Genomic DNA, 25,873 nt, shown 5'->3' with positions numbered 1-25,873 from the left:
AGTTGCTGTAAGTAACTGCAGGAGAAAAACAATAGCCACTGTGGTTTTGTCAAGAGCAAACTGTGTCCAACCAGCATAATTTCCTGCACACCAAAGTAAGAATTCTAAGGACAGAAGGAAAAGTAACTACTTATGCAGCACTTGACTTCATGAAATGAGATGTGAGATGTTCTCTCAAGATGAGGGCTTAGATGAAATATTTTAAAGTTAGTGGCAAATATACTTGCGAGAAGAAGGGTGGTTTTTAGTAGCTCATTAATAAAATGGAAAAACTTCTTGAGTAGGATTGTCTGCAGAGGTAGTCATAGCCATACAGCTGTTTCCACTGGTAGGTCCAAAGATGCATATTAATTCAACATGTAAGCTGTGTCAGGTGTCTGTATATGTTTTTGAGCACCTTTGTTAAAATAAATTGCAAACAAGTGTGTATGGGAGAAGTGGGCTATAGCTCACCAAGGGTGCATAGAAGGCCCAGCTTATGTGGAGAACAGTCACTTGTTGATTTCAGAATAGTGAGCCAGTATCTGAGCTTATCACAGGCTGGACATGAGTGAACTGATATGTAGAAAGGGATCTGTGTCTATTTGGAGGATCATTCCATTGCCTAACACATTATACCAACTTGTTCTAAACAAGTGTGTCGCCTTGAAAGACCATGGGAAAAGGTGACCTCTGAGTAAAAAAGACTGAGGTTTATCATCTCTCTTTTGAGTCATCTCCTTTTTTAAACAGAACAGTATAAGTTTGAAAATATGGGTGTATAAAAGGCTACTGACAACAAGAAGGAAATACCCTGTTTGTCATGTTGGACATACAGGATAGGAGAAAATAATGGAGCCACACTAGAAGGGCTTCCACAACAGGAGGAATACTGAATATACTGAATATACTGAATACAGTGTTCTTCTCTTAGATACGTCAAGAAATAAAGATGCCATCCTTTCCAAGTAAACTCTTGTCAGAAGTGATGCACACGTAATGACTCCTGCTTGCTGGAGGAGAAATGGATGAAACAGGTAGAGTAAAACATCTTTTCATGAGGATTCAGCTTCCCTTGCCCTCAGCTTTCCCTTGCATCTCAGACCTGTTAAAAGTGAAGAAACCAGTGTTTGGACATCAGGAAAAGGCTCACTTGCAGTACTCTAAGGTTGCTATGCAGGAGTAATTTTTGTGATGACTCATGATGAAAACTGAAATCATTCTTCAGCTTTTCAAGACCTCCACCTGCGCTCAGTACCAACTTGGGACCTTCCAAGATGCTGTAAAATCACAGCTGTGTTTCATCCCATACCGACAAGGAGTGGAAAGAACCAGGTAAGGACAAAGTATTTAAAAAACTTTTCAGGAGAGTAGCACAGACATTTTGAATTCTGATATCACATGGAAGATTCCTACCACCTGGATTTTGAGAATGGCCTGAAGTGAAGTGGAGCTCCTCTTGCAGTTGAGCATCCTGTGGCCTGGCAGCTTTTCTTTCTTGGACTTTCCTTGTTCCAGGTTAGTTTGACAGGAACATCTCTTTGGGAGCTCTTAGCCACTTCCCTGAATTGTTTCAATGTCTAACAACCAGGCTGTGTATCAAACGGATATCACAGCACAGATCTGGAGCGTGTGTGCAGGATGCCCTGTGTCTGAACAGAAGGTCCTTTGGGACTGGCACCATATGGTGTTTTCCAAGCAAGCTGGCTTTCCTCTTTACATATAAGCTGACATAAACAGGTTTGCTGACTGTTTTAAGGAGCATATAAATCATTATGTGCACTTCTGGGTTTTGATTTGGGAACTGGACAATGGCAAGGGGAGAAATCATTTGTGTTGAATCGAAGCTGACACTCTTTTAGATCTCAGTCTTGCAGACTTTTGTACTTTGTTCAGTACAAAACATTTTGTTCAGTTCAAGATAAATGTTTCTGTTTTGAAACGATTAAAAGAAAAACAAACAGTATCCAACAGCGACACTGCAGGCTCAGAACATAGAAGATCCAAGTTCCTTCCCCAGTGTGCAAGGTTTGAAACTTAACATGAAGATAAGACTTCTTTTACTGGGGAAAGACCAAAGTTCCTGAAGTACTGAATGTTATAGCCACGGAGTGGAGAAACAGGGATGAAACTGATTAAGCCAAGCGAGGGCTGTAGTATAACTGAAGGCAGGCAGAGATAGGAGGTGGAAATCTGAATCATCAATATGCAGGGAGCCAGCAGCTCCAGGGTAAACCCTTTGGATCAAGATGGACTGACATAACCTAAATTTAAAGTACAGAGCACAGGCTGCAGGTGTTCCCTAGGTCTTCAGGGAAACTTCTATGGGACTATATTGGCACAACAATGATAACTGAGGTGGATACAGACTAAGCCTGCATCTGGATAATGCTGTTTGATTGGGCTTAGGCAGACAATGGAGGATTTTGGAGAAGGATGAGTCTGCTATTTTAGGAAACTTGCAGTAGGCTCTCATAGCATAATAATATCTGAGCACGTGTGGTTGCACACATTTGTTTTTAATAGCTTTAAAACTGAATTGCAGAGTTGGCATAAGGCCTCTGCTGTGCTGGATGTCCTTTAAATGCAGTTTCAGATGGAAACCCCAAATGTTTAAACTGCCCCAATGGCTGGTAGCTGGGAAAATAAATGAGAGTCCCTTTGAATAAAATCCCTATCCTCTGAATAACATGTATCACAGTCTCTCTGTGGCCCTGGGATGGATGATACCGAGAGCTCCAATTGCAAAGGAAAACCATCCAGTGGAGATGAAGCAAAGCATACTGCCCAAGGGAAGCGTTACTGTGAGAGACATCTTTGGGCTTGTGCCCAAAGCAGATGATGCTGATACTGCCCATAAAGCAATAAAGAGTGATGGCAAAAGCTGGGGATGACAGCTCTGAAGATGTTTTTGCCCCTCCTTCACGGGAACAATGTTTTTCTCCTAACCAAAAGGCTGAGGGGGGTGAGGGGAGTTGCAACTAGATAATTTGATTAGACATTATCCTTCCAGGATGATGTATTGACAGCTACACTCAAACCTTCCAGGCTCACTCATCCGTTGGCATAACAAGATTGCAGCTTATCTGATTTACTGAGTAATATTCTCATGCCACCTGCTTGTGTCCAAGAATAAGCTTTCCGCCCAGTGAGGATGCTGGCCATGCCCCTCACCCCTCCAGAGCCAGGGTCTGCTTCCTAGCCTGGAGCCAAGCAGCTCCTCTCCTCAAAGAAAGTCCCTCGAGGCTGGCAATTGAAATCTGGGAGCTGCTGCTTGGGATCCTCCCACGCCAGCCATGCCCCTGCACTATTAGATAGCACTGCTGCACAGCCCAGCATGACCAGGAGTGGAAGAGAAGCAGAGAGGAAAATAAACAAACAAAAATTAGCTTAATGCAAAGTTTTAAATCATGTTTTAAATGAATGCCAGTATTTATTTATTCTTTTTCTTAATAACAGTCTACTCTTAAGAGAGATGTTATGCTGGAAACTCTTCTCTCAAAGGGAAAAGCAGTGTCTAGGAGCCTGGCCCCCCCATCAGCCAGTGTTCCAGAAGTCTCGGTTCAAAACTAGCAGCCTTCCCTGTACACTCCAGCACACAAACATGTTTGGAATTTAGGATATCTAGCTGTTCTTCTTCGAGATATCTTTGAGAAAAGGCATTTTTACTATACCAGAAAGCTGGACGCGTGGCCTAGTTTTGAGTAAGTCCACCAAATATAGAATGGTGAGTTAACTTCTTGTTCTCATCCTCCTTATTTCCATTGCAAACATGCACAGATTCTCTTACTCTTAGTTTTCATCGTAGAATAGAACTTAGAGGACACCCAGCCCCCACCCCATGCCATGAGAAGGGCTGCCCCCCACCAGCTTTTTGCAAACTCAGTGCACTTTCTCTGTAACTGCCTTTCCCAGATAAGCTGCGTATGACATTAGTAGAACACATGAAACTAAATACGGACCACTAGTGTCACAATATAGGTGCTCAGATCTACCCAAAAGTGGAAGTGAAATGATGAAGAGACTCTAAGAAAAACTCAGGACTGGCAAATGCCTGGAGAACAAGAGGACAGCATCTCAGACAAGAAAAGTGATTTGTAGAAAGCATGGCCACTGTGGAAAAAAAGGCAGAAGAAATATTACTATTGCTTAGTAACGGACAAATGGGGAAGAGAAACTAACTCCAGTTAATTCAAGAATAAAGAAAGAACAGAAAAGACGACAAAGTAACAGTTAAGAAGAAAAGGGCTGATGAACCCATAAGAAACTGTGGAAACAGCCAAGGAATGAAACTTGGAAAAGAAGATAGAGAGCGTGGAGAGCACAGTGAATAAAAAGAGTGATGATGAGACAGGCTGTGAGACAAAAACCACCAGAAAATGTCCATCTATGCTTTGAGCATCCGCTGTTGAGAAAGGAAAGATTTAGGGAATGACACACTAAGGGGGCTGTCATGAGGAGGGAAATCAGAGATCCCACGGGGCACGTGTCAGAGTTTGTTTTTGGCTATTCAGACAGGAACAGTTGAGGCTGTGCAATTCCCAGTGCAAGAGCACCAGGACAATGAAATCAGGCTGGGAAGATGCTCAGAGATGTTCCTGTACATTTAGAAAGGAGTTGATGGCATGCCAAAATAAAGAAGATGAAAGTAGCTTGTGGACATGCCTTTCCAGCTTAACGTGATGGTGCAGGGCACTGCCACGTACTCACAGAGAGTGGCTCTTATTCAAAGGACAGACAACTGACTAACTGAGGAAACAGAAGTACGGAGTAGCTGCAGCTCCAGCAGTGGGACTGCAATGGTCATGACTCCTACTCTTTTCTTTCCTTATAGGCCAGGGAATGCTTCACATTCACTCCTCAGCAGAAGTTGTTACAGTTATACAGTTATAATAATATTTTTAATGGGAATTAGTAGCTACCTTTCTGAAGCAATACTGCATTTTCCAGTGTTTCCGTTTTGCTGCTCAATCTGATATATATGTAAATGTGGTTTCTGGTTAAACGTTTAGTAACATGTTGGGACCCCAAGAGCTGATTGGACCTCTGGATCCCCCTCTAAAACAAATCACTTTGTTGTCTCAGTACCCTCTGTGGTAGAAGTGTGACAAGGTGAAAATGTTGAGGTTTCCTATCTGTGGAAGACTTAACCTATCTCAGGTCTTGAAGCTTCAAAGAAAGTCATCTGCTTAAATTATAAAAGAAGCAAAAAATCTTCCATGAAGAAAAGCAATAATTTGATCATTTTTGATACCTTTGAAAATAATACACTGCCACATTTCTATTCCCTTTTCTAAAGCAGTATAATAAAGGCCACTGTGAAAACAGACGGAAAGCTGAAAGCTGAAATACAAGTATATGCAAATGCCTTTGGCTTATTCTCTAGCTCTGTGACTCACTAAGCCTCATGTTCACAACCACCCTCCCCTTGGAGAACAGAGTGATATAAATCTTCCTCCTTCGTCTGTTTCCACCTTCTGTTGCAGATAGAAACAGTGTCCTCTAATGCTTGCTAAGGCCAGGTGCCTGACTAATGGTCTTTGGCTGCATGCAAGTACAGATTTCCCTGGCTTTGTTAATTTGTGCTTCTGGTTTTAGCTTTTAAATCCATCTTCAAGCTTGCAGTGAACATCCAGGCTTATTCAGAACTGCTCAAGCCCTGTGCCAGCAGTATCTTATTGTAAACCACCTTGAGATGCCATGTAAGGAGCTGTAAATATCTTGTAGGAGAAATCTGGGAGGCATTAATTGCTTTCTGTAGTATATGATGTTCTAGCCTTACACCATGGTTGACTCGAGGCTAAAGCCTATAGATTCGTTCCTGATTCATGAACTAGAGGGACTAGACCTATCATGCTATACACATAATTTATTCCTTCAAAGACAGTTCTTAACCTCTGTGCTCTTCTCATCTGCGAAAAACAGAGGGGATTAAATGAGCTCTAGTCTGTTACCTGACAGAGCAGCATGGCAGGGGCTTGGTCTGTCCCAAGGAGACAGCCCCTTTTCTCCCATCTCTCTCCAGGAAAAGAACAACATCTGGTTACTGAGATACCCTAAGACTGCCTCCATGTGTAAAAACCTTAGCTCCAGACAGTTTAATTCCCTGCATTTTTGCAGATGACACCCTCATCTGTTTGGAAAAGGCAGACTCCCCAAGCCTCCAGTGCTGGAGCGGGTGCCCTCTGTGCTCTAGGCACCAGGGCTCTGGCAGAAAACATAAATGTTTTGTTTAGAGACAAATGTTGCGACTGATATGAGTAAATCAGTCAACATATGCAAATAGCACAGATCAGTAGTAATAAAAGTAGACATACAATACTGAGTAGTATGTCTAGTAGCAAATGCTAGGAAAGAATAAAAATTTTAAAAAATCCACTTCTGTATTTGATAGTCAAAAAAAGGTATGTTTTTCATTAAGTTGTCCCAGGCTTGGGTAGTGGTCTCTTTGTACTGAGAAGCAAGAGGCCATTGGGAAAACTGCTGTGACTTGAGGCGAAACTCAGCAGTTTATTGATCAAGCTGACACCATCTTTTGCATAGGTGTGCAGGAAACAGGTCACAGCACAAAAAAAAAACGATCCACTCCGACTAGGCTGATTGCAGCAAGGGCAATGCAACTGGAGGGGAGAAAAATGTTACGACAAAGGGTAGTGAAGCACGGGCACAGGCTGTCTAGAGATGTGCTGGATGTCCCATCCCTGGAGGCATCCAAGGTCATTCTAGATGGGGCTCTGAGCACCTGAGTGAGCTGTAGGTGTCCCGGTTCATTGCAGCGGAGTTGGACTAGATGGCCTTTAAGGCTCCATTGCAACTCAAAAAATTATATGGCTCTATGATACTATAATTTATAATACCAACTGTATTGCAGCCTTGGAAAGAAAGGACACAGACATTCAGGACTCATCTGTCTGCTGGGCAGCTGGAAACAGTCCATCTAATGTTTCAAAAATTTTGCAGTAGCAGCAAGAAAAAAGCTGATGTCCCTGCATATTTTTGAAATTCAAGTTGCACCTGTGACTGAAGTGCGTGGCATGCAATGGTGGTGGAGCCTAATGCCTTCCTCCCCTGCTTCCCAGGGGTGGGCAGGATGGAAAAGGACACCCCCCAGGTCAACCACATCTTGTGGCTGGCTCCTTGTCTCTTCTGCATCCTCTTGTTTTCTTTTGCAAGCCGGGAACACGTGCAAGTCCATCTCCACCTGGGCTGTGTGTCATGTGCAGAGGAACAGATGACCCCTGGTCTGCAAAGTGCCAGTCAATATGTTTAATAAGAATGTCATTATCACATTCCAGAAATGAAGAATGCCTTTCAGTTTATGTCATTTAAAGCAATGAATTATTTAAATGGTGCCTTAACAGTCATAAGGCAGTGATTTATGCTGCTTTTTTATCTAATGACGCAACACGCCCAAGAACCTTACCCCGAATCACAGAGGAACAAACTTCAAGTGATTTTTCTGTCGTCAGTATTGCACTACAGTCTTTGTCAGGAAAGATCAGCATTTTGGAGTAGAAATCACAGAAACCACAAAGTCCCCATCCTGTGGCCTTCATGTGGCCTGCCACCCCAAGAATGCCTCCATTCTCCTTCTTCCTCTCTGCTTTGGCAAGGAAACAGGGCAGGCCATCATCATCCTCTCAGGCTTTGGGCAGACCCGGCGTGAGGACATGGTCCTCCAGGATTGCGGGCACACATATGACAACTCCAGAAGGATGCCCTGCATCCCGGACAGCATGAACTGGAGCTGAAGCTACAGCTGGAAATCCTCCTGACATATAGCACAATAACCACCACTGTGTCTTTAACAAGGGCAACTGAAAATCCATCTACCCGCAATTGTTCTCCAGCACACTGGTAAACAAGCTCACAAGTTAATTGCCTCCTGGGCAGCAGGAAACTGAAGGCCTGATGCTGGAGGCTATTTAGAGATCTCAGACTATGCTATCAGCTGCTGAGCTAGCGCTTGTTGCTAAATCTGAGCCGGCAGTGCAATTGCAGTAATTCCCAGAGTAGTTTACCCAATGCTTATTCCAATAATAAGGCATAAGGAGGGGGCTGTTAGGGATAGGAAAACCAAAACTGCTGCTTATGTATTTCATAGGATAGGCAGAATAGGCCACTAATTATCTCATCTGCAATCCTACTTTACTGTAGGCCATTCAGACTCTTGTGCTTAGACCAATGGACTGAACATTCTATTTAGTGTGAGCACCTCTTCTATAAACAACAGCCAGTTTTGATGAGCAGGCCTGAAAGAGGCTTTTGGATGTCTTCTTTGACAACCAGACCCTTCAGTGCAGCTTTGTTTTCATAAGATCCACTTCATGTTACATCAAATTTAACCAGTCCAGGAGCATACCTTGATGCTTTCCTCCCCTTTTTTTTCATATGCCCAGCATACACTACAGTAATACTGTTAAAATGAAGGTTAGTTTGGTATTGTTTTCTTCTTGCTCCAAACAGCAAGTAATGGAGTGACAGATGTTGCAGTCACCAACCAAAATCTTGGGCTGTGATTAGCTATTATTAGCATGTCGATAATCTCCAAGGGATTAAGTGGTCACCTAAGCATGGCTTCAAGTGTCACCTATGTCTCACAGGGACATAAACTAATCTCTTTTGTTGGAAACAGATGAAGTGATAAGTGTTTCAAAGCCATTCTAATTTACAGAAAATGCTGCAGTTCATTCTCCCTTAAGTCACCACTTAGGAGCAGAAAAGAACAATTCTGAGCTCGGAATTTATTTCACGGAGGGTTGTTTGAAAAGGTGGTGGGCACCAAACCTCTCACAAAGCAGCTAGTGAAATTGACAACGTAGTTTGCCAAGCATTTATAGCCTTCTGTTGATGCTCTTCCCACTCCTAAACGCAGCAACTTTTTCTGAACAAGAAGCGAAGGCAAGGAGTGTGTCTCAGGGCCGCTCAGCATGTGGACAAGGCTGCAGGTAAGCTGCTGTGTCTGAACTAACAGAGCTGGTTACTTGCCTCAGTGTTGGGGTCTACCAGCACTTCAGGGACCCTGTTAATCCCTGAGGTACAGTACAAATGGTGAGCAGACAGCTGCAGCTGAAGGGTTATTTTGGCAAATGGTTATCTGGCACCTTTCTAGAAAACAGAAACACCGAGATTCCAGGCAAAACATGAAGTGCTCTATGTCTCGTTGGATCAGCTTGGCATGCATCACCTCCCTGCATCTTCATGTCTTATTGTCACTGGAAAATCTCAGCCACCAACAGACAAAGAGAGAAGAAAGGGCTACTGCTCCTAACAGTGACCATCTCCAAATGGTCCATTGGCTACCCCCTTCTCATAGGTGCTGAGGATCAAAAAACCCTGTCCTGTCTGCTCTCCCCATGGTTCCTAAAGCATGAGCACACCTCTGAAATCTGCCCCAATCTCCACATGATATGCAACCCAGATGGCTCCTGAACCATGAGCAAGTTTTAGGTATGCAGCAGCTCCAGGTGAACTTGCCCAAGATGCTGCTTAAAGACAGCAATTTTAGCATCTCCATGTTCTACTGAGCAGCTTGCCATGCAGTCTTCCCACCTCACAGGCAGAAGACAATATCTTTGTCACCATTTTGTGGGAAGGGCAGTGCCTGTAAGTGTTGTAGGGCAGTCTTCAGCAGACGTTTCAGTAGTGCCCACAGATATTTTATTGGCAGTTGCCAACATTACCTGTTTGTGCCTGTCTGGGGCAGGGATCTAGTAGAGGCTTGGTAGTGACATTTAGAGTCATTAGAGGAATGTTCCACAGAGAGTGTTTTTGAATGAGTTCCTACCCACTCAAGGGCTAGACTGTCTTTTTAGCCATGTCCTCCCACACTCTCACCCTGACCACAGTATTGGCTACGATTGGCTTGAAAGCCAATTTTTGTTTAATCCAAAGTCTTTTGTTTTAATGCCTGTGCTCAGCAAGCCTCTGCTATTTTAGGAAGGCTGTGCCTGAGAAGGTTCTGCACGCAAAGCAAACACTGAAAGCCAATTTCACACTGCTCACTTGGAAGAGCAAGGTACACTCAGTCACTCCACCAGACTTGCAGATGCCAAGTATCCTTGTCTCCTTCTAAAATATAAATGGAAGTTGCACAAAGGTCAAATGAAAGTTTCCCCTGGCAGAAAGCTAGCACTGTCCTTCCTGCGTAATGGGCACCCCTGAAGAAGCTGCTTGGAAAGCAAGATAGTATACACCAAGCAAGATAGCTAGAGTGTGGGTTATATGCTTCTGTTGAGGAATTCCTGGGCAAGCAAGTGGTCACTGCAACAAGACCACACATCCAAAAGGCTTTACCCTTTCTGCTAGTGTCCAAACTGTTGAGCAGCACCTGGAGATTCAAGACTCCCGGGCCTTACTTGACAGAAACTGTAGTTATTCCTAGTGAGAGTGTCTGAGTCTTTCCAGCTCCCATCAGCCCAGTGAAAGAAGTAATCACCAGTGTGCCAACTCCTAAAGGAGTGGCTGAAATCTTCTAACACTATCCAGGTGACATTAGTTGGAAAAAGTACACAGCCAGCCTGTACAGTTGGGGAAGTTCTTTGATCACTTTAGGAAATTCAAAGAATGGCAGGCACTTTTTACTATCAACATTTTTTATATAAAGGCAAAATCTTTTATTTTTTGCTTATGTTTTTTTACTAGAGGGTTTAATTTTAGCAGACAATGCATAATATCTATCTACTCCTGGATGGATCATCCTCATTTGATAATGCAGATATTGGAAGTGCTAATAATATAACTTCTCCAAACGAGTAATCAAATATGAACACGTGCCTGTGCAGATGAATATGTATGGTCCATGGGTTTGTGATTAATGCTTGGTGCTTATTCCCCTAACACGTGTAAGAAGCAGGAAGACCTCAATGAGACAAAGGTGTGGTACAATCACATCAGCAAAGTTATTAGCTTTCTGGACAGCTTTTTCCATTATGTAAAAGCTGTGTTTGTATTAGAATAGCAGTCAGACACACCAGTGTGAGGATTACAGTTGGTTTTTACATAATGGATTATCCAGATTAAGCGTTTTATTCAGGCACATGAGCAAAAATAACCAATTAGTGACTTTGCAGATTCATTATTTAAAGGCAGCTGGAGGGCGATTGACACAAAACTCTCCTGCTGACTGCAGCCTGAAGACTGAAGCAGAGTAGTCACAGGGATCTTCAGCACCTCTACCCAACAGGTAGGTGTCTCTTCAGCAGAGGTGAGACAAATCAGCAGATCTTGCAGTAGGAAAGAGCAGCTTGCATGGCAGCAGCTGGGAACAGAGTAGCTGCTTGGGTGTCTGGAAGACCTGGGTTGATAGCTACTTGGATACTGAAAGCAAGATACAGATAGCTGTGTCTTTTTTTGGGGGGGAGGCATCAGCGCAGGTATTCAGGGTCGAGTACTATGTAAGAATGTATATGCATATACATACATATACATATGTATATGTATCTTCCCAAAGTGTGAGGAACAAACATACAGAGGTATAGATGAGAATGGAATACCCTGGGAAAGTAAAATAGCCATAGCCATCTGGTAGCTGTGCTTCAATGGCAGATCAAGCTCCAGAAATGAAGTATTATTTGTTAAGTTTGTAAGGGGAATGATGTAAGATTGTAAACAATCTTAAGATTATTTTTCTAGAACAAGAACTGGTCATAATGAACACAGCTTTGCTATTTTCAAAGTGATGGGGATACTCTCTCTGAGAAATAACATCCTTCCGCCCTACAATGCTGTATCAAAATTCATCAGAACATTATTCTCTGCAGTGCTACTACTGTCAAGCAAAATTATCTTGCAAAGCAAATGCCAGTGGAACATTCAGCTGGAATCAGGCACCACAATGACCCAAGTTTCTCAGTGCAAAAAACAGTACAGTACTGAGTGTTGAAGAAAACTAGCTTTAAAATTAGGAGCTACATATAATATCTGTAGGCATAGCATTAGCTATCCACATTTACTGCATGAAATAAAACTGTGTCCATTTGCTTTTGTCTTGCAGAATGAAATACACACAATACATTTTCCTGGCATCAATCCTCTCCACGGTTGAATATAGCCTAGCTCAGACCTGTGCAGTGGACTCTTTCTCTGTGAAAGACAATTTTGATCCAAAAAGGGTAATTACAGTTACTTCATCTTGGTAAATAGAGTATATGTGAAGAAGCTTCGCTATATGAACTCAATTTCCAACTTAGAGGTTGCTGTAAGGGCTCCTCACCAAGAAGTTAATTTGTTTCCCACGCTTTCTCTCAAATGCTGCTTCTACAGTTTGCTTGCCTTGTTACTACTTAACCTTCTGAGTGTTGTGGAAAAGCTGGCCTCACAAGTCAGGGATGTCACACTGTTACACCCAGCCTTCTGTTAGCTGAAATTCAGCTCAGACCTCAATTGAATTTAACACAGCTAAATTCAGCTTTCCCCACTGTTTCCATGGACAGTGTTAACTTCTGAGGACTTTTCTGCCTTTCACTGTCTTGCTTACATCTTTTTTTTTTATTTTACTAGATATTGCTTTTGCATTTCCAGGAACTCTGTTTTTTTTTTTAAGAATTTTCCTCTTAATCTCACTTCTCCCACATCCCACCCTGCTGCTGGCCTGCCCCAGCACATCATTTCCTCTCTGTATCATCTCCTGCTTTGCAGAGTAGACCCTTGGCACTGTTAGAGACCAGTTTTGGCCCCTGACAGCTGCCAGAGTGATTCCAGACAGGTTGCTGCTGTCACTGTGGATGCATTTTGTTATTGTCATTCCCATCTTCCATGGAAAAGCAGGGTGCTAAACAGTAACTAGAACTGTTCTGATTCATAACAGGCATTCTAGGGCAGGAGAAGCTTTCAGAGTTGGGTAGCTGTATCAAGCATTTCTCAAATGATAGAGGAAATGCAGACAGAAATGCAGAGTTGTGAGACCTATTTCTCGAGGCATGAGACAAGGGTTTACCACACAGTAGAGCAGGACCTGCATGGGATGTACCCATGTGACTCCCATTCACTCTGGGCAAGGCAATCGGTAGTTAGAAGGGCACTGTCTTTATAGAAATGCTCTTTTGCTAATCTTGAAGCGGTGATTAATCTATATAGTAATAATCTTTCACTCTAGTACGCAGGGAAATGGTATGCCTTGGCTAAGAAAGATCCAGAAGGCCTTTTCCTTCAGGATAACATCTCTGCTGAATACACTGTTGAGGAAGATGGCACAATGACAGCTTCTTCCAAGGGCCGGGTGAAGCTTTTTGGGTAAGCTTTCTTAACTTCTAACTCCAGCAGCTGCCATGAGGTACTCAAGGTAGGGACATAGATGGTGATCTGTCCTGGATACACAATGCAACCAGGTTGTCTTTGTCCAAAAAGAAAGATCGATCAAGCCAGTACATTAATGGTTAGACTTTTGAGTCTGGGTTAGTTCTCACCCTGGCTCTGATCTGGATGTATCAAAAAATGACTGCATAACCTCCAGCTCAATTATAAAGCCCAATCTTGAATATGGAGCAGTTAGGTATATCTCAGACAAGAGAAAAGAGCTAGCAAGCCTGCAGACAGATAAGTGCACAACAGTGTTGATTTCACAGAGGTTCAAGGGAAGGAAATGAGCACAAGTCAGAATTGCTTTTGCTGATCATTCAACCTGGTATTAAAACAGACTTCCGAGAAAAATGCTCAGTTAGCTCTTAGATAACCACTGTGGTACCTGAACAGACAGAAGGAAAGAACCTTAAGAGTTCTGCTTGTCAGTCATGGTTACTGTAAGGGATCACAGTATATGTAAGGATTAAATAGCTTTCTGCATGTGGAGAAGACAGTCTGGGGCTTCCAGCCGGCCAGCACTAGTTCCGTTCTGCATCCGCTACTGAATACTGCTTAACTGCACGAATAATAGAGCAGAGTAGGTGGCTGCAGACCTTAGTTCTAACAGCATGGCACTCTAGGCTATTTGAAGCAGTCTGAAGGAAGCTTTGCAGACATGCCATGCAGCTGGGTGTGAAGATTCCTGAAAGGACTCTTCAGAGACCAGGTGGGATATAAAGGCTGCCAGGAATTTCTTTCTGTAAAGGTAGCATAAGAAGGAAATATATCCCTTAGAATGCGAATGGAGAGCCTTCCCTTGCTTCACAAATCCAGTAAAGCTTGCCATACTGTGGAGAGGCACAAAGCAAAGAGGATAATAAGGACCATTAGTGGAAGAGGACAAAGAAGACTTGCTGTCCCGGTAGTTACAAGGCTCCCATTGTCTGGGCGGAAGACTCTGACTGGTTTGGCCAGCAGAGGCTGTCTATGCTTGTTTCTGCGCATATAACAGCCATCCCTGTGCCGACAAGGAAGGTGAAAGGAGAGGAGAGCTAGCTCCCAGCAGAGGGGTTGGTGCCTGGCCTAGCCTCAGCATAGCAGCTCTGTAGATAGTGGGGCCAGAGCAGAGCAGCCAGGCGTCGGCATTGATGGAGCCACATACTCATGCATTTAACAGCAGACTAGCTTTGCATTAGGGATGACTGTGTCTGAGGCTGTTGAGCTGAACCTGGCCTGGTGCTTGCCCAGTCCTCAGTGGGGCTCACCCAGAGTCTTACCATCAGTCCTGCTGGTCTCGTTGCAGGTTCTGGGTAATCTGTGCTGACATGGCTGCTCAGTACACAGTGCCAGACCCGACCACTCCTGCAAAGATGTACATGACGTACCAGGGCCTGGCGAGCTATCTGTCGAGTGGTGGTGAGTGCCTCTTCCTGCCTCCTCACTGTACTGCCTAGAGCTTACCACTGCCTGGATTTGTGCATTGTGAACCACAACTCAGGCTGCACCATGTCTGCTCCAGTTCTTCACCTCACAGGTGGAGACGTGCTGGAGGTGGGAGACTCTCAGTCCTGCAGGAGGCTGCCCAGCCCTTTGAAGTGTGGCCTCTCTCTGCTGCACAGCCCAGTCCGCCATCAGTCTACTGTGCCTACAGTAACAAACACGTGCTCTGTTTTTCAGGGGACAACTACTGGGTGATTGACACCGACTATGATAACTATGCCATTACTTACGCCTGCCGCAGCCTGAAGGAGGACGGCTCCTGTGATGATGGCTACTCCCTGATCTTCTCTCGCAACCCCCGTGGCCTGCCCCCCGCCATCCAGCGCATCGTGCGCCAGAAGCAGGAGGAGATCTGCATGTCTGGCCAGTTCCAGCCTGTGCTGCAGTCAGGTACCTCAAGTCAACCCGCAGAGAAATGGCTGCTCAGGCAGCTTGCAGGGGAGGTGACCGTATTTGCTATCAGTGTGGCAGAGCCACAGCAAGCCAAGCTGTATCGTTTATGATGTTTTTAACTTCATAAGAAAAAAGCTGCAAAAGGCAAGTCCACAGCAGGTAGAGACCCTGTTCCATGGCCTTAAGTTTCCCCTTGTGTGCTGACGCTGACACACTACAAAGGGGAATCATCTCCTCCATATCAGAGAGGTTGTAGTACAACAACCTGATGGTTGGAAATGGTTGGCTTGGCCACTTGAGTAACAGCATCTTACTTCATGTCTGTGCATCGTCCATGAGGAAAAGGAGGGAAAACTGCCTCCAGAGAGAAATGTGCCTCTCTCCTTAGCTCATTTTGTGTCCTAGGCTGTCTGAACAGCAGTGATGAGGGGCTTTGAGCAGCAGTGCTGGCTGTGTCTGCTGGCAGTGAGTTAGCAGCTACTTCACATTCACGCTAATGGAGCATATCTAGGGCCCGTTTTGAGGACATGTTTTTCCTGGGGCCATGAAAGCTGATCTTCCAGCTGTCTCTGTGGTGGGCAGATTAATTTCTACAGCTATGCTGGCCGCAAAAATGTCTCTTCTTGGTGGCCACCCTTTACACATAGCACGTTGCCTGGAAATAGGCCCTGTACTAAACTAGACCGGAGGACCTGGGCTGGAGGCTGCCAACCTGATTCAAGTGCTCTGCACTGCCAGACAGGAAAAGGCAGAGCAAGCACTGGCATCACACCTGGTTATGGGGATGGTGGGGCATCTCTGCCCCTTGCCCCTTCATATTCACGGGATCGTGCTGAGGTGTTCAGAGGGCTAAAAACTCAGTTGTCTGGGTCTAGCAGAGTTTGGGAGAACAGATACAGAATGACACAGCCTGTCTTGTTCTGTGAATCAGTAGTAGTCTAAGAAGATGTTAACTCCAGTTTCACTAAAGGCTAAAAGGCTGGCAGAGCACTTTGCAGATTTACTTACCTGGGCTGAGGTTTCTTTTCTTTCTTTGCAGGAGCCTGCTAAGAGTACATTTCTGATTCTATCCCTAAGCACAGAAGCCAGACCTCTTGGTACTGAAGCTGCCACTCAGCTAATAAATCATAGTAGTGTGTTTTCTCTGAAAAACACATGAAAATGTTGGGGATTTTGTAAACTGTGTTCAGTACAGTAGTGGTACTGAATTTTCAAGGTAATACCTAATGTGGCATTTGTCAATAAAAGTTTTTAAAAAACCCATCTGTAACTGCTTTCTGTTGCACACCACTGGGGAGCAGAAGCGGGGCAGCTCCCGGGGAAGGGAGGAGACCAGGGTGGCCTGCCACAGCCCCTCATGGGGCCAGCAGGGCTTGATCCTTGCTGCCTGGTAATGTCTTAAAATTATTGCTGGAACAACTGAATAGAAAAATATTATTTCTGAGTTGACCACAACTCTTGAGTGCAATAAAGCAAATGTTCCTTTCAGTAGCACTGGACCATTTCTTTAAGGGAGCAGGTATTTCTGTTTCTAATGACACAGGTAATAATTTACTCTTCACTGCCTTCTTATCCACGCTTTGGTACCTGAGAGCTATAGAACTCAAAGGTACACAACTGACATGTTTTGTGGGCAAGATTTCCGTTGATAAAAGAACAAAAATAATAATATCTAGACAACTCCTTGTAGAAAAAGGGTAAACGAGCTAGTATTTTTGACAATTTCCACATTCCTTAGTGCAATCAAATTCACTTAGAATGTTCTGATGAATAAAACTATCACAACAGAACACACCCACACCATGCTGAACCCCACAGTTTGCCAGCAAGGCAAGGAAACACATAAGACCAAGCTGGGCAGTTTCCACTCCTGAGCCCTGCATTAGGTCTGTGGTACCAGGATAAAATAGAGAAATGCCTGAGAATGCCACATCACAAAACAGCTTCTGCAACATGCAGTATCTTACTTACAGTATCCATAAAGACTATCCACTATATCTGCAGGAGAAGCATGTAAAACACTGACTAAATACATTTCCCCAGGGCCATACACACGATCCTCAGGATGCAGGGATGTCTCTTAGGCTTTCTTTTCCCAGGAAGCACTCTAAAGCCTCTCAGCAGAGAAACTATGGTATTAAGGTGTTCTTGCTTTTCTGGCCTAGGTTAGCTACCTCCAAGGGGAGCAAGATGGTGAACCATCTGAAGTTAAGGTCAGAAGCAGAAGAGCAGCATGCAATGCAAAAGGAAAGCCACACAGATAAGAGACTATTGAGTGTTAAAAGACTCCAGTCTTTTGAGCTGGACTAAGTGCAAGGTTAGTGAATTGATATAATGTTCACCACTTGTCCACCAGTTCCATGAGGAAGTATTGGGGTGGAGTTCTGTGAACCTTGGACTGGTATCACAGCTGATTAGACAACACAAGCCCCTAGATGAAGGAGCCTGACCTTTGGCCAAGACATTCAGACCAGACTACCAGTCACAGAGGTGGGATTTTAAATTGTCTGCAGCTGTACCATACCAAGGTGGGTGGGCATTCTAGCAAGCACAATCCAGATGCAGGGCCAAGCACGTCCTTACCGCACCAGGCATAGTCTGTCTGTAAGACTTAGGCAGTAAAATCCCTTCTCAGTCACAAAAGATTGTGCCTCCAGGAAGGCAGGACAGTGGTGACTCAGGGAGATTACACCACAGAGTTACACGTGTCCCAGGAGCCTGCCTTGTCCTGAGAGAACACATTCCCATCAAGATCACATGCAGGACCTTACTGCATGATCTGATGAGTTAATAAACAGATGGAAGTGATCTAATTAGCTCATGTCCATTTCTCTCCACTGATTTCTGAGACTGTGACAGGCTAAGTAAAGTCAGTTAGGCAGTAACAAGTGTATTCTGCTCTGAGCCAAAGTTCTCTCACTCTACTGGGTTCAGCATCTGATGTTCAGTGTATGTCTAGGGCAGACATACTTCTGCCTGCTGTTTCAGCGGGCTAATGGAAACCAGTCTATTATTGCTTGTTCTAAGTGTGCCTACAGGTCCCAACTCCTGTTCTGCACAAACTTTCCACTAACAAGAGCAAAGAAAAAGCTGTTTACAAATGAAAAGGACTGTTGTTTTGTCCTCAGAAGGACTTTTGGTGCTGGCAGAAGGGCTGAGATTGTGCAACAGCAGGAGGAACACTGCAAGGATCTTGTCCTTCATACGCCAGTGCTCCTCCTCACACCAAGGACATTGCAAGTCCTGAGATCCAATGGTAGAATATTGTAACATGTTAAACCAGTTTTCCTCTGGACATAAAGAAGTGTCCTAACCTGTAGCTGAGAAACCTAGGGTCTAAAGCCCTACTTCAGCCTTGACATATTTTTTTTTTGGTCACACTTCCTTTACGCTTCAGTTCTATATAAGGTAGGAACTCACATCAGTCAGGCTCCTATACCTTGAGAACAGTGGCAATGCTTCACAATTAACTGCTGACATGAGAGTACTGAGCAGCTTCTAGTGCAAAGTGATTGCATCTTGTTTTAACAAGATTCATACCAGAGATATTTTATTGTGTAGCACAAAAGATGGTAACAAATCCAGTATATACACAATTAAACAATATAAAATACCCCCTTGAAAGCTTTTTCCTTTGTATTCATTTTAACAAACAATTGCAAAACAATCTCAGAAGCTTTTGCTTGTTGAAAAGCACACCATCTCATCATGAGGTTGCAGTTAGATTTTCTTATTTCTATTGCTCAGCCAGCAGAAGACTTATCTCAGAACTCTGCAGTGCTGCTTTGGCTCAGAAGCTACAAAAACCACCGCGCACCTGCTACTCCCCACTTACTACTTATGCACATCCAGTACTTACGAAAGTTTAAAGCATTGGGAAGAGCTGACTGCTGTCTCAGTAAAGGAGGAGATGGTAGAAATGAACGATTAAGCAATGTTGGAAGCCCTATGAGACAGACAATGGCAAACAGTCATAGAAAACTCAAGTTTCAAGTGTTAAATAGCAGATTTTGTAGTCACTGAAATACAGAAAAGACCAGAGCAGCAAGTTATACATTGTTGGAAACAAATTCTAGCCTAGAAACTTTCTCTCCTCTATTACAGATTTTTAGACTTGCTCATTGTTTAAAAGAGTAAGTTTATACTAAAGCAACAAAGAAGAAGTAGAAAAATAAATAAATCTTTCTAAATATGTAAAATTTGTTTCTGAACAGTTAGAGCACCATTTTTGGTCAGCTCTTTTCCATGCCCGGTTTCCAGTGCCAGTGAAATACTTGAAAAAGCACCATCCACGCTTTGGATGATGCTTAAGGTAGGAGACCTAAAAGAGGTTGCTAGTGACAGATCTTCAAAGTGGCTGAAGTTGGTCCTGAAAGAACAGATTCTACCTGCATCTACAATACTATTAGGTTTGCTCTTGCAAATATTATTTTTATAACTACTGTATAGTCCTTGAATTGAAAACTACTGCTATATGCAGTAGCTGCCCATGCAGGAAAATCATAGAGAGTAAGACTACATAAATATGACATCCTAACTGCCCTCTCGTTTTATATTTTCCCCATTTCAGATGCACTATTCATACGTAAATCTTTCTAAAAGCTGTTTTCTCAGTGGTTCCACTTCATGGCAAACTCTGTATCTTAACTAGTGGATCTACTTATCTTCATTTTCAGATTCTTCACTTGGATGTAGTTGTAACAATGTTAAAATGTATTTTTACTATTTCCATTCTGGTAGAACTTCTCACTGATGCTTTTCTGAAACTGGTAGAGTTATCAACTAAGAAGGCTCTGATGTTTTCTTCCCTGTTGTGTACAAGTCTTTACAAGTAAGGAATTGGCAGATTTGGATGTAACAATCACTCCTCAGTCAAACTTCAGTGAGGTAAGAAATATTTCACCTGAATTCTGAGATTAAAAAAAGATCAAAGATCTTTTAAGGCTGCCTTTTAGTATAAGCACGTGAACAATTAACTAGAAAGTATCATTTAATACATACCAACATTTTGTATATGTTTCTTTTCCATGTTGTAAATATGCAGCTATTTTAGATAGTTCAGCTATCTCCTACTGCGCAAACTTTTTTTTTTGTCCATGTTTCATCAAAAATGCAAGCTTTGTTGTGAGGCTGGTGAGGTGTCTGACGTCAGCAAAGAGAGCAACAGGGGAGATGTTTGTGTGACAAAGTTGCTCCTCTAGTGGAAAACATTCCAACTGTTTTCATTGGCAATATCTTTCCCTCTACAAGCATTTTAAAGGCACTGCTCAAACTGTTCTGGCTGTGAAGAGGGGTGAGTAAAAAAAACACTCAAGGAACTTTGTTGTTGCATAAAGTGTTTGGCATTTGCAAGGACAGCCAGAGGTGTTCTGCAGCTCATTATCGGAGCAGTAACATACTTGCGCATGTGGTTTATGAAATATGGAAACTCAAACTGTTCTTGATTAGTTTCCTAGCTGGTTGTCAGCTGTAGCCCTCTGTTAAACGTAGCTGTGTGTTATGATATAACATAAAAGGCTTTAAGGAGCATTTTAACTTTCCTGGGAATCCAAAGCCAAGCCTCAGCTCTTTTACAATCTAAGCATGAAACTCCAGAAGGGAAGCATGCTGGGGAGAGATGTTACCTGAAGGGCTGTATAAAGCGAGATTAGGTAAGAGTGGAATGCAGAGGAAGAGCAACTTTTGGAGCTAAAGTCTTCACCCTAAAAAGGAAGTAACCGATGGCTCTGAACAAACACAAAGACCTCCACAAAGGCAAGAAGGTGACTAGGCAAAGGCAGAGAGCAGCAGGCGCAATGTAGTCTACAGGCAGGAACTCCCTTTGTGAGAGGGAGAAGAACCTCATACATCTAAAGAGAGTAGAAGTACTCTGAAACAATCCTCAGGAGCATGTATGATTAACTGGAGTGAAAGACAGGACCTTCCACTTCATGATCTGTATGTGAAAGTCTGGTTGCTGTATGCTCTTCTATCACTCTGTATGTAAAGATAGTCAGGCAGCTGAAACAGGCAGCTCACTCTCAGACAGGTCCTCCTTGTGCCTTTACTGCCATTCTCGCTCATACAGTAAAGTGATGGCATTGCTCCTGCTGCAGTTTGTGACCTTCATGAATATTTGTCTGTTCTGGTGTAAAATAGCAAACAATAATTTCTAGTTATCAAACTGCATGCCAGTCCTATAATTGTTGTCAGCAGTGGTTGTTTGATAACACTGTCTTTGAGCTCTGAAGAGTTAATAGGGGCAGTTGCTTCTGATTTGCGTTCCTAACTTACTTCATCAACTCCTTTCCATACTCCCCCCTTAGTGTGGGAGGAGTTTACTTTTCTGGGGAGTTGTCATCTGCAGAAAGAATACATCACTCAGTCAACAAACCAGGCACCACTCTTCAGAGTCACTTGAGAGCTTCAACATACTCCACAGGAACAGAGGACGGGCCTGCCTTTCCCCAATAGTCAATGGCATGCACCCTGTAAAAGCCGGAGACTGAGCTTCCTGCAAATGAAAAGGTTAGAAATGGTCAGTGTGAAAGGCTGATACCTGTGGTGCTTGGAGGAGCAGGCAATACTGATAAAATGTAGGTCTGTGGGAAGTAGTTAATTCTGTTGTGCACACTACATAAGTGTGCCTATACCTGCCTAACTAAAAAGGCATATAAAATCCTCAGAGCCAAACGCTAGCTCTTATTTTCATTAGCATCAAGCACCTCCTCTCTTGTTATTAGAATTTGTGAGTACAGTTATAGGACTGCCCTCCCAGCAGCCCTTCCAAAAGAAGACTAGGTTATCTCCAGAGATTTTCCTTTTTTTCTGACTTGAATTCTGCCTATTGTTGTGTGCTTGGGACAGGTTATACGCGGACAGGATCAACAAAGGAGAACAACGATTATGCAAGCTGACTGAAAGTCCTCTGTTCAACTCCAGTAGTGGGACGGCTTTCTCCAAAGGTATGTGAGTTGCTGTTCTGCAGCTCTGCTAACTTTCATCCTTTATCTAGCTCAAAGAAGACAGCCTTCACTAGCAAAGACTTCATCTTCACAAACAATATGTTTTTGTAATCTATTTACTTGACTTAAATCTGAGCTTTAGTACTTCTTCTTTTCCTTAAGGAAAAAAAGAAAGGGCTGGAAATAATGAGTAAGAAGAAAGTATCTAGCAAAAAGATGCGGGAATTTTTTCAGGAAGTCTTTTTTTTAAACGAACAAGTAAATATGGTACGTTCCCCAGATGAGCAGCACTAGACGATAATTGATTCTAATCTCAAAAATTTGCCTTAGCCATGATTTACAATTTTTTCTAACCTGGGTAGCCTTCCTGTTGCAATGATACATCATGACTCTGAACTTAATTGTGTGCCCAATGTTGATGCTAAGTCTTTCTCAGGCTAAAATGAGCTTTTGTTTCTGGCAAAAGCTTCTCTGGCTTGCAGTTTATTAGTATCACTTTCAGGCAAGACATCGGTAGACACACATGAACTCCTTTCTAATATGAAATATCTAAAACTTAGGCATCTAGTTGTATCTGAAAAGAAAGTTCTAGCAGAGAGCAAAGAGATGCATCTCACTTTGGTTAGGCAGTCAGATATTAGAACAAACTGCCTGAGAGAAGGACATCTTTAGTTCTTAAAAAGTGAGAACCTCAATAGCTTGTCAAACCATAAAGGGGTGTAAGTGCAGGACTGATGACCAGGTGAAGAGCAAAGTGCAAACTTCCTCTATTGCAGCTAAGAACACAATAAATGCATGCATAAATCAACTCTTCCTCAAAAGGTGGACATGAACTGAAGTACTTGGGCAGTTTAACGCCTCAAAACTCAGTGATACAAAACAAGTGTTACCAAAGCTGTTTGCTCCTATCATCCTGTGCCAAGAGGACTGTACAAACTGTTTTTGCCACACACTTAAGCTGACTCAAGGCCACTGGGATTGAGCCTAGACCTCAGAGTTTTCTTGCTTTGAGCCAACTATCAACACAATCAGCACAATGCCAAACTCTGGTCACTCTGGTCATGTGGAGAAGGTTTTTTTGTTGTCATTTCTGTATGCCTCTATATCAGCTAGGAATAGAGACAAGAGAGTTTCTTTTCTTTCCAGAGAGCACACTAGGCCTATGTCTGGGTGACCTTGTTTTCTGTGACAAAGAATTTACTTATGGCAATGTTCTTAGTAATGTCCTCATAACTGCTGAGTTTTTTTTAATAAATGCTTGTTTTGACAATAAGGCTTTTACAAAGTATATAGCCCTACTGAAAAAGATATACTCCTTTTGTGATGGGAATGTGTGCACTAACAAATTACATATTTTTGGTACTTATTAATTGAACTTTCAGACATTTATGAGTGGAGATATTAACATGACAGATAACACTATGTATAGTCTGACTTTACCTGGACTGTAGACATACAGAGTGAATATTGTGTCTTTGGCATTAATCCGTTTGTAGACTTTTCCATTTGGTGAGAACTCAACTTCAAATGTCTTTATACATCTGGAAAAGAGAACTAGACAAGTCAGTAAACATAACTTACAATACAATAAATTACCAAATCTCAATCACAGAGATGAAGCTGATGCATCTAGACTGGTTATGTCAGTGCTTCCTGAGGAAAACTGCATCTATCTTGGACTTCTATGATAGTTCATTTACACAGAGTTGCTATGCTAGTACACCTTGCTGGAGTAAGAAATATAAAGTTTTCTATTCCAGCCTATACCCATTATGGATGATTCCACGTAGGCACTTACTGCTAATATAGCAACTTTTATCATGGTTCTTCTTGTCTGCTATTCTTAAGGAATATCTCTTGAAAATGTCATTGGCTGCTCGTGAACAACAGGCAGGTTTTCCTGTGCAAACAGCATTTTATCTGTAAGTGCTGCATGGAAATCTGACATTTCATTCTGTCAGGGAAATGCACTGCAGTATCACTTGAGGTGCAAGCAGTCATTAATGAGTGAATCTGTAGGACTGGTGGCAACTTAACAATTCACACATTGGTTCTATGTATCTTAGAAGTCACTTACTTTGAATTTACACAGCCATCATCCCACAGCACAACAACCTGCCCCTTTGTGAGAGGGATGAAACGAACACCAGTCACCTGTTCAAAGACAAATGCCCATGTAAGAAACCTGCACAAACCAATCAGCTAGGTGAAATGTTCTGAGCTCACCCTACCTTACTGAGTTTGATTCTTTCCATTAAGACTGGGGGAAAAAAACAAAATTCCTGGCCCTTTGGCTTTGTAGTGTAGAGATCTCCAATCTCTAGACCTTGCATAAGACTTTCAGAGGCTCTGGGCACCACTATGAACATTTTAATCATTTGGGATTGAATGAGCAGAAGCAGTTATCTAATCTGAGACATCATTATTTCAGTTTATTTTTAGCCATAAATTATTAACTGGGGAGCTGTTGTCAAGCCTGGTAGCACAGCATATAATTTTAAAAAAGAAACTGCATTACTACATTATATTTTCCCACCATTTGTTAAACTTGCATTTATCTCAGTGTTGGCTCCTATCACTTCAGTGGAAATGCTTTATCATGAATTACGTGTTGGATAGCCTGTTTATCAAAGGAGAGAATAACTGTTCATTTACTACACAGTGCTTCTAATATATAATGGGCCCAAATGCTTGTCTAGCTGTCCTTAATGAGATTTTAAGAAGGAAGCAGTTCCTAATTTGGTGTGTGATGACAGAATACAACACATACTTGATCAGGAACCGAACTGGGTCTTGAACAGATGTGGATCAAAAAGACTGATGGAATAGGGAAGTCTTGCTTCAGTGTCAAGGTGCCATTTTCAGAAAAAGGTAGGGGACCTGTTACCAGTGGGTCCTGTAGAGCCAAAAACATGCCCTGTGAATAATCTTTCATTAATGTTATAGAACGTAATATCTAACTGTTACATCCAAGTAAAGTGACCACATATTTATTTTGGAATCATAGATTTCTAGTAGAGTCTGAGTATTTTATGTGCTGAGTCTGAGTATGTGCACTCCCCACCCTTCCATCTCTCTGCTATCGATCCCCAGTGTACAGTGAAAGTGATTGCTAGCTGTAACAATCACACAGCTTGCTCACTGAGGATTAGGTATCACAAGATGGCCAAGAGGATCTAAAACCTTTCTGCTTTCTTGCTGAAGGCAGACCTTATGACTCCTATAGGATTGCAAAGACTTCGGCAGTATAGTGACTAGGAAGAGAAGATACAGTACTGTATACCAAGGTCAGAAGGCAATTACTGTCTCTGAGCACAGAGATGGTAATGGTGGTCCCCTTACTTTAACCCAAAGGGCTGAACAATAAGAGAAAAGCTAAAATGACAGTCTACTTATATATCTGCATATACAGTAAGCAATCTGGGCATGGCTTTTCTTATGAAGAGGTGACATCTAAAGACGTTCCTCGGTCACCTATGGGGTGAAATCAAAATTAGTGAGGAGGAGGAGAAATTACAGGCTTTCCCAAGAGTCTCTAAGAGGTGCAAGGATGAGTTCCAAGAGTCTTCTGGATTTACACTTCAGGAAGCTGTTTTTTGTTACTGAGGGCTTATCTTTTCAGCTGTCTCCTGAGGCAGTGTGGCCCTTCTGTAACGCATGCAGGGCCACGCAACTTACACCAGCGAAGAAGCTGGTGATAAATTTAGACCCTTGTATAAAATGAATGCAAAACTATCAGTTATCTGTGAGTTACGTTTCTCTGCTTGACTGCAAGT

At 42.9% G+C, this 25,873-nt stretch overlaps 3 protein-coding genes across 7 annotated transcripts in view; 2 read left to right on the top strand and 1 right to left on the bottom strand.

The window, feature by feature from the left end:
- The window catches only part of IDUA (alpha-L-iduronidase), a 71,373-nt gene that overhangs the window by 3,643 nt on the left and 41,857 nt on the right, over positions 1-25,873 (bottom strand). The window contains exons 11-14 of one of the 2 annotated variants that reach the window (XR_014880660.1): positions 24,868-24,993; positions 24,175-24,251; positions 23,538-23,638; positions 21,427-21,646 (exon numbers count right to left, since the gene is read on the bottom strand). Coding sequence is in view for 1 of the 2 variants with exons in the window: in XM_085214238.1 (XP_085070364.1) it covers positions 21,546-21,646; positions 23,538-23,638; positions 24,175-24,251; positions 24,868-24,993 (405 nt within the window). In the remaining variant the exon portion in view is untranslated. Of the gene's footprint in view, positions 1-18,686; positions 21,647-23,537; positions 23,639-24,174; positions 24,252-24,867; positions 24,994-25,873 lie in introns of those variants that run through there. The other variant, XM_085214238.1, reaches the window with a different exon arrangement.
- On the top strand, positions 11,976-15,263 carry LOC100543124 (purpurin). Its single transcript, XM_010725950.4, has 4 exons — positions 11,976-12,092; positions 13,076-13,212; positions 14,564-14,676; positions 14,938-15,263. The coding sequence occupies exons 1-4, from the start codon at positions 11,976-11,978 to the stop codon at positions 15,261-15,263; spliced, it is 693 nt and encodes a 230-aa protein (XP_010724252.1).
- The window catches only part of SLC26A1 (solute carrier family 26 member 1), a 39,147-nt gene continuing 34,783 nt past the window's right edge, over positions 21,510-25,873 (top strand). For 3 of the 4 annotated variants that reach the window (XM_085214235.1, XM_085214234.1, XM_085214237.1), the window contains exons 1-2: positions 21,517-21,670; positions 22,000-22,097. Coding sequence is in view for 1 of the 4 variants with exons in the window: in XM_085214233.1 (XP_085070359.1) it covers positions 21,653-21,660; positions 22,000-22,097 (106 nt within the window). In the remaining 3 variants the exon portion in view is untranslated. Of the gene's footprint in view, positions 21,671-21,999; positions 22,098-25,873 lie in introns of all 4 variants that reach the window. The other variant, XM_085214233.1, reaches the window with a different exon arrangement.

Source organism: Meleagris gallopavo, chromosome Z, assembly GCF_905368555.1.
Source record: "Meleagris gallopavo chromosome Z, MGAL_WU_HG_1.1, whole genome shotgun sequence".
Lineage (NCBI taxonomy): Eukaryota > Metazoa > Chordata > Aves > Galliformes > Phasianidae > Meleagris > Meleagris gallopavo.
The sequence above is the reverse complement of the archived record's forward strand: the minus strand, read 5'-3'. Positions and strand labels throughout refer to the sequence as shown.